At 33.6% G+C, this 8,663-nt stretch overlaps 1 protein-coding gene across 2 annotated transcripts; it reads left to right on the forward strand.

Annotated features, from left to right (window-relative positions):
• The first annotated feature begins 2,811 nt into the window (after nucleotides 1-2,811).
• Nucleotides 2,812-8,331, forward strand: LOC104247830 (protein NRT1/ PTR FAMILY 7.3). Of its 2 annotated transcripts, none has more exons than XM_009803955.2 (5): nucleotides 2,812-2,991; nucleotides 5,465-5,594; nucleotides 5,744-5,961; nucleotides 6,218-6,780; nucleotides 7,144-8,331. In XM_009803955.2, exons 1-5 carry the CDS (start codon nucleotides 2,965-2,967, stop codon nucleotides 8,003-8,005), a joined length of 1,800 nt encoding a protein of 599 aa, XP_009802257.1. In that variant the 5' UTR covers nucleotides 2,812-2,964; the 3' UTR covers nucleotides 8,006-8,331. The 2 variants fall into 2 exon arrangements, with proteins under 2 accessions (XP_009802257.1, XP_009802258.1); XM_009803956.2 differs by having other exon boundaries at nucleotides 2,840-2,991; nucleotides 5,468-5,594.
• The last annotated feature ends 332 nt before the right edge of the window (nucleotides 8,332-8,663 follow it).

Consider the following 8,663-nt stretch of genomic DNA (forward strand, 5'->3'; position numbering starts at 1 on the left):
TAGTGAGATACAAGTGGAGGTGGCCAGGTGGGTGATTGATACCGAGAGAATCCAATAATCATAGAGAGTTGTAATGTACCAAATGATCATTGTCGATCGGACGTAGCGCAGAATGGCATGGTCCTTTAATTTGGTTTTACCCAAATTTTACATTTTCTCGAGTAAATGAATAAGCTAAAACACAGTTTCTCACCTATTTACGCATCATTAAAAAGGAACGTTGAAGCCATGTGTAATCAACTTAAATTGTTAGAAAGAGCAAACATTTACTTATTATATCTTCATGAGATCATCACGTGTGAGCTTGATTATTTTTCTTGAGTCAAACACATGCTTTTGATAATGATGGCGCGGCAGTGAGATTCGGACTTAGAATTTATGTATGCTCTGATACTAAGACCCTCCCTTTTTAATTTTACCCGGATATAACTTTTATATATAATTTTTGCATTAGCAATGCATATTAACTGGTTTATTTATCCGCTTCTCGATGGTCAATTTGACTAATATTCGAATTTAAATTAGATTAGATCAACTTAATATTTTAAAATTAAAATAAGATATCGTAAACTATACAAAATCTACTAGTTGTAATTTTTTTCGTGTCAATATTATACAAAAGCATATTTTAAAACATTATTCAAAGTTCGCATACTCTAACTCGCGAAAAGCGAAATATAACAAGTACTTTGGGATGGATGAAATATTTACCATAGTAGTACAACTTATTGTAGGTCACATGGAAGTTCAACTATTTCATAATATCCCCTTGCATCGACATCCTTTTGAATATATAGCATTTGTGTCTTCCTTAATTCTTAATAAATCTTTCTGAATCTTCTCTACCTTAAAAAAAAAAAAACCGAACGAAAAAGTATATGCGACAATAGTTATATCTTATATGTTTTATTTATCTTGATATTGATTATTGAGCAGCCTCGAATAATTCTGAAATGCCTTGAAATATGGAACTTAGATAGATAGCTACTTACGTGACCATGTATTTGTCCAAATTTTACTGAAATTGTTCCATATTTCCATGAGTAGTTAAAAGTGGTTGATGGCAGCTATATATTGGTCCATGACCTGTAATCTAATTATAATCATTAGGTTGAAAAGTCGTCCATTAATTTTTGATCAGTTGTCTCACTTAAATTTGCTTTATTAGCAATTCATCGTTCCTAAGCTAAACTTAATTAAGAAAAAATTAAGGGTGTTATCAACCTGCAGGTTGGTTCAATGCCATACAATAAGGTCCATTATATTACTAGACAAAAGAAGATCTCCAATAAAAAGTTGCCCACCAAATGGTAACTGGTAATAGAATAAATCAACACGATCCTTGTCTTTTCTTTCAGTCTAGTTTTGGTTCCTCTTATTTCTCGAACTGTTAGGCACATAACTAAAATAGAAAAATGCTTACTTCAGAAATAGACTTACGAAAACGTATGCTTTAGCTTTATTAGACCAAACATTCTAATTAAAGTAATTACTGTATATTATACATAAGATTCTTTTTTTTTTAAGAGAGAGCAATTTCTATATAACCATTGAACTTTAAAGTACACAACCCTTACGAACCTAAGAGGAGATTTTATTTTACTTAATTAGTTCAGTTTAATTTTCTTAAAACGATAAGTATTTTGATTAAAGAATTATGATACTATCAAGTTTGGTCTTTGAGACATATATAGGTATAATACTTGCTCGTGTGCATGGCTAGAAGTGTGAATGAAGAAGAATTTTTAGATATTTGATCAGTAAGATCAATTAGAGACAATAGACAAGGGTGCGGCACCTAGAATATTCTAAACCATTTCTATCATATTCTCTACCCAAGCTAATTACTTAAGTGAAAGCAACGTAACAGTAAAAAGATCGGTATAGTAAATGATACTAATTACTATGTCCAAATATAAAATGTGAATAGTTGAATAATTTTTTATTTTTCCGGTAATTAATTAACTTTTATAAATAACCAAGTGAAGCAATTACAAACGATAGCAAACTCAACACAGGTTACTAACTCTCCTCTCTACAGAAACTTGGACAGAAATAAGGAACTCAAATGAAACTGAAAATGATACTTTATACTGCATCAAAATTGCTACTCCCTCCGTCCCAATTTTTATTTAAGTGGGAATAAAGTTTTTTTAAAAAAAATACTTTTGAAATCCGTAATATAAATTTGTCTAGTTATAAATTATTTCAGCTAAAATAAATAATTTAAAGTTACATTGTTTCTAAAAAAGTATCATTTTTCGTTTTTTACAAACTAAAAAGAAAAAAAATAAAAGTATTACATAAATGGGGAAGAAGGAGTAAATAACTTTGATATGTGTCAGCATCAATACAGCTTGATCAGAATTAAGACAGCTTAATCTAAACCCTTCAATTTCTCCCAGCTCCATTTGAAAGAGAAACAACTCCTAAATCACTCTTCTTTTGCACCTTCTTCGATAATAATGTTTCCCAAGTGATCGTTTTTCTTAGTTTTTCAACTACGTAATATACTTATTGTTGAAGTATGCGATCATCTCATCTAAAGCGGTAAGCTGTTAGAGAACATATTTTTATTTACTTAATAATTATATCTCCAACATGCCCCTTTAATTTGCCTGCGGTGGGGTGGTGGGATTCGAAACCAGGACATCTGCCTGCTCTGATACCATGTTGCAGTATGTAACCATCTCATCTAAAAGGTTAAGCTGTTAGAAAGAATATACTTTTATTTACTTAATTATATCTCCAACGGCCGTTTATATTAGGACTATACCACTATAAATTGTCCACCTTTTCGCGTCTCCTCTTCTTATCTTCACATTTGTTTCACAAATTCCATTACCCCCTCCAAGAAAACTACTTCTCCTCTCCTCTCCTCTCTTCTCCTCTCTTCTCCTCCCACTGAAGATTATACCTTTCAGCAGCTTTTCTCTGCAAATTTTTGTTTATAAAGCAACATTAATGGAGTTCTTAAACATTGACAAATTGGTTTGTGCACTTTTCTTTCCTTTAATTTCCATTCCTAAACTTGTCCACTTCATTTCCTGTTATGCACATCTTAATTAATCTCCATTCTTCAAGTGCATGCATGAACATTCTGGTATTTCTTGTCTTCTTTTTCTTTTTACTAGTATGGTTTATTCTGGCTATCCTTTTTTTTTTTTCTTTTTTTTACTGATAATGCAGTCTTTGATCAAAATTTTCAAGCTAGCCAGCCACAACAACAAGTAAAATTTTCGTATCAAATTTGATCTGATGATCATAGCCCGGAAAATATAGTAGATGTAACATGTAATCTGTTAAGTTGCATAGATGATATTAAATGTATACTGTATGTATAAACTCTTTTCGTGTTATGGCCTCCAATAACCATAATCTTAAAATCTTAAGGTGCACATATCATCATTTCGTTTCTTGCTATAGATGCCTGGGCAAGCTTTACTCTGGATGTTTTTCATATCAAATTTGATCTGATAGCCTGGAAAATTAACCTGTTATAATCAGTTAAATTGCATAGATGATACTTTATACTGTGTGTAACTTAAATTCTTTTTGTATTATGGCATCCAAAACCAGAATCTTAAAATCTTAAGGTGCACATATCATCATTTCATTTCTTACTATAGACGACAGAGCCAGCTTTGCCCTGGATGTTTTTTCTTATAAAATTATACCTCAAGCTACTCAAAGTTGATTAATGGGTTAGAAGTGGTCTTCTTTTCGTTCTTTTCTTTTTCGGGATCGCCCTCTATTTTTACTTCATTTCATGTCAGAAATTAGGAAATGTTCTAGCTTCTCAAAAAAGAAAAGAACATTGAATTAACTCTTGATAGTTTCCTAATTTCGGAGTACTTACTACAAAATAATGGACTATATCTAGTTTTTTCTTCTTCAAAATGTTCAAGTATTAGTTCTTCAGGTTATATGCATGTGCTACTTTTCTTTGTTTGTTTTCCATTATTTACCTTTCATATTATCTTCATTGATCACCGGAATAACTCTTTTTAGTTTGGTTTCCTTTTCTTTTCCAATCACTACATGGTATACACATTACAAAAACTTTAAAGGATTTTTACGTTATATATGAGAGTATCTTAATTTGAATTGAGGCTATTAAATACTCCGTAGTGTTTCTTATTGTTAAGTGATATGATATTGTAAAAACCTCTTTTTTGCAGTCAATGAAAGAAGTAAGAATCCCATAAAAATTTAAATCACGGGAGTATTGTCAGAGCTTGCCGTGTAGGCTTCTATTTTAAATTGAATACGAATATTAGATGTGCAAGTAATTCATGCAAAATTAACGTGCAGTAGTGCTATAATAGCAAATTGATAGCGTAGAAATGCCACGGCTTCAAATACATATATACATTCTGATAATAAGAGAAGCCAATCACGTCAAGTAATATTAATGACTCAGAAAGAGATCTTCAACTATAAAAGACTACTCCATTGATTGTTGCAAATGTGCATTTATTTGCTGTTGCAGACAAGATGTAATTATTTTACGTTTAACGTGTAAAAAGAACTGAGATCACGTCACGTACCTACCTCAACATACACGGGTTGTCCCTTTCATGGGATTAAGGAGAAAGCTACCCTAAGAAAACATAGGAGAAGTAAAATTAATGTTTGTGCTAAAAAAAGAAATATTTATGTCTTGAAAACCAAAGAAAATACTTCCTCCATTCCAATTTATGTGAACATGTTTGATTGAGCACGAAGTTTAAAAAAAATAAAGATTTTTGGAACTTGTGATCCTAAACACGTCAAAAAGGGTCCAGAGTATTTGTGTGGTTATAAAAGCTTCTCATTAAGGGTAGAATTGAAAGTTTAAGCTAAATTGTTTCCAAATTTAGAAAGGAGTTATTCTTTTTGGAACAAACCATTAAAGAAATAGGTTCACATAAACTGGAACGATGGGAGTATTATTTTTGTTTACTTTAATTTTTTCTCTTTTTGTTGTACGATTTCTTATTTTTAAATTCCTTTAAGTTATTTATGATATTTTTTTAAGTAAAAATGGTATTTGAAAATTAGAGTTGTGTTTGAAAATGAATACAATGTGGAGTTGTTTTTGAATTTTTGCGGGTGATTTGAATTGAAAATTTTGGAAAACAACTTTTTGTAGTTTTTCAAATTTTCGAAAAATTGTGAAATCCAAACACTTATTGTGAAAAAAAAAATGAGTTTTATCCGAAAAAAGTGAATTATTTTCTAATGGCCAAACGGGCCCTTAGGTATAAGTGTGGTGATGAACAAAAAGGAGGCAGCACGTGCACTAAGCAAACCATACTGATTAACTAAGATTAAGTCATAAATTAAGGTGAGAACGTTTATTCATGGAATAAACGTCGGATAAGTTTTACCTTATACCTTGAACGTGACTTTCTGACACACGACGACTGTTAACTAGCAGAAATTTTCGGATTAATAGATAGTGTTCCTTGTTTTCTTTTAGCAGGGTCAGAGGGAGGAGAAGTTAGGGAATTCAGAGGAAGAATTAACTCTTGATGGAACTGTGGATAAGCATGGTCGTCCTGCTGTGCGTGCCACTACTGGAAGATGGTTTGCTGGTGTCCTATTACTTGGTAAATCTATTTAAATTCTGTCAACTTACAGATTTCTCCTTTTACATATTCATGTCAAAATGATTTATAACAACTACATTGATAGTGTAAAAATCTGTGAATTTGTTACTTAACGTATCGACTTATTTTGATTTTGGATGAATATATAGTGAATCAAGGTTTAGCTACACTAGCATTCTTTGGAGTTGGAGTGAATCTAGTCCTATTTCTTACTAGAGTTATGGGGCAAGATAATGCTGAAGCAGCCAACAATGTGAGCAAATGGACAGGGACTGTTTACATCTTCTCCCTTTTGGGAGCTTTCTTAAGTGATTCCTACTGGGGTAGATACAAGACTTGTGCCATCTTCCAAGCCATTTTCGTTGCTGTAAGTTATTCTACATGTCCATTTTCTCATTTATATATGTCGAAATATACAGATAGTGTAAACAAAAGATTTTTACATTATTATTAGTAGTAGTATATTTTAACCATTGGAGTTACCTACCTCATTTTCCATGCTACTAATCGAATCGACTTATTATTGATAATTACATGTAGTTATCTTTTAGATCCCCCAATAATGTAAAAGTTCTTTTTCCGCGCATAAAAATTAGGCTCATGTTGAAGTTTGTCTTTTGCAGGGACTAGTATCATTATCATTAACTTCATACATTTTCTTGATCAAGCCTAATGGTTGTGGAGATGAAAAAATGCCTTGTCGATCCCATTCAACTGTCCATATTGTGCTCTTCTATATGTCCATTTACTTAATTGCTCTTGGCAATGGAGGGTATCAACCTACCATTGCAACATTTGGAGCAGATCAATTTGATGAAGATCATCCTCAAGAAAGTCATTCAAAAGTGTCTTTCTTTAGCTATTTCTACTTAGCATTGAATCTTGGATCTTTGTTTTCAAACACTATCTTAGTTTATGTTGAGGATAAAGGAATGTGGACACTTGGTTTTTGGGCATCGGCTTGCTCAGCTATTTTGGCACTAGTTCTTTTTCTTATTGGGACGCCTAGGTACAGACACCGAAAACCTACAGGAAATCCCATTTCAAGATTTTGTCAAGTGCTTGTAGCTGCAATTAGAAAATGGAAGATAGAGCAACCTTCAAATGGATATGAGCTATATGAAGGTGATGGAAGAGACCTTGCTGATAATGGCAGTCGAAACATACTGCATACAAAAGAATTTAAGTAAGTTATTCTTTTGAAATTTGAACCTTATTCTAAGATTATTTTAGTCTTAGATTTATTAGCTAAATGAGAGGAGTGCAAATAGCACCTAGATGGAGCAATTTTTGCTACATCTTAGCACCTCGAACCCCCTTCACCAGTGGCCGAAGCCACATTGGTCCAAGGATGGTCAATTAAATCCCCTTTGCCAGAGTATTAAATTTTAAGTTGGTGCAATTTTTGTTATTATACACACACACCCACACCCACACATCCTATTGTTCCCCTCGTTCCAATCCTGCCATCGTTTCCAAATTGGTTGTTGTTTGTTTACATATATAAGTGCACGTGGATATAATTATAACACGATTTTTTTGGTAACAGATTTTTGAACAAAGCTGCTATAATCACATCAAAGGAGAGATTTGATAATCCGTGGCGCCTTTGTCCAGTGACTCAAGTGGAAGAAGTGAAATGCATTCTAAGACTATTTCCAATTTGGCTTTGTACAATACTCTACTCTGTTGTGTTTACTCAAATGGCCTCTTTATTCGTGGAACAAGGCGATGCCATGAAAACAACAGTGTCGCGATTTCACATCCCTCCTGCAAGCATGTCAAGCTTCGATATCCTTAGTGTTGCAGCATTCATTTTCATCTACAGGCGAGTTCTTGACCCCTTCGTTGCCAGTCTAAAGAAGTCTTCTCAAAGAGGACTAACCGAGCTCCAACGAATGGGAGTTGGTCTTATTATTGCTATAATGGCAATGGTAGCAGCTGGAATAGTGGAGCATTTCAGGTTAAAATATGCCAGCATAGATTGTTCTCATTGCACCAATTCAAGTTCTTTAAGCATTTTGTGGCAAGTCCCACAATATGTACTAATTGGAGCATCAGAGGTTTTCATGTATGTTGGACAATTGGAGTTTTTCAATGGACAAGCACCAGATGGATTGAAAAGCTTTGGAAGTGCACTTTGCATGACTTCAATTTCACTAGGGAACTATGTCAGTAGCTTGCTGGTTTCCATAGTGATGAGAATTTCGACTACGGATAATATGCCTGGTTGGATACCTGGAAACCTCAACAAGGGTCATTTGGATAGATTCTACTTCCTCTTAGCAGCATTGACAGCAGCTGATTTTCTAGTATACCTCCTTTGTGCTAAGTGGTACAAGTACATTGAGTTTGAGGAAAGAAGTATTAGAAAGCAAGTTGAAGAAAAGCAAGGTGATTTGAGATTCTAGGCTTGCAAATTCTTGAAAATTGATAAAATACAAAATTCTCATCTCCCATCACCCAATGTTAGCAGGCTGGTTGGCTTTTCAAATGGAGGATTCATTGGTGCTAGCTACTTATGGTTGGTTGAGGAAAGTCATATGAATAAGAGTGTAAAAACCTGTTTACATTGTTAGTGCATACTCTTTTAGTTAAGCGTAACTAGACTTAAAAGATGGGTAGCAATCTACATCACCCATTATAGATTGTGAGTTATGTTCATTTAAAGTTAGGTCTTATGCGTTGGACACATTTTACTCCTGAATAGTATACACATTTTACTCAGCTTCGATCATATCAACTTCATATATTCGTCTTACAGTTCTACAATACATATATCCGAGGACTGTTGGGACTTCTCTGTATATACACCCTGCTGTATTCTAAATGAAAAATCGAGCCTAAGGACCGTTTGTGTAAATATATTATCAAAACACAAAAGCAAGTCTTTTGATCGCCCTGCTAATATAATGTGTATACAATATGTTAGGACTGCTTTGTATATCCACCCTGCTGTATTCTGAATGAAACATCGAGCCTAAGGATCGTTTGTGTAGGGATGGCAATGGGGCAGGGCGGGTTTGGCAAAACCCACAAAACTTTCACCCCGCCCTGCTTGGACCTGCC

Source organism: Nicotiana sylvestris, chromosome 1 (assembly GCF_000393655.2).
Source record: "Nicotiana sylvestris chromosome 1, ASM39365v2, whole genome shotgun sequence".
Lineage (NCBI taxonomy): Eukaryota > Viridiplantae > Streptophyta > Magnoliopsida > Solanales > Solanaceae > Nicotiana > Nicotiana sylvestris.

Excerpts from the sequence above, each read along its gene's own strand:
- LOC104247830 (XM_009803955.2), top strand. The coding sequence starts at position 2,965 with ATGGAGTTCTTAAACATTGACAAATTG. Across the intron at positions 2,992-5,464 it reads TCTTAAACATTGACAAATTG|CAGGGTCAGAGGGAGGAGAA; the intron begins GTTTGTGCACTT and ends GTTTTCTTTTAG. Across the intron at positions 5,595-5,743 it reads TGCTGGTGTCCTATTACTTG|TGAATCAAGGTTTAGCTACA; the intron begins GTAAATCTATTT and ends ATGAATATATAG.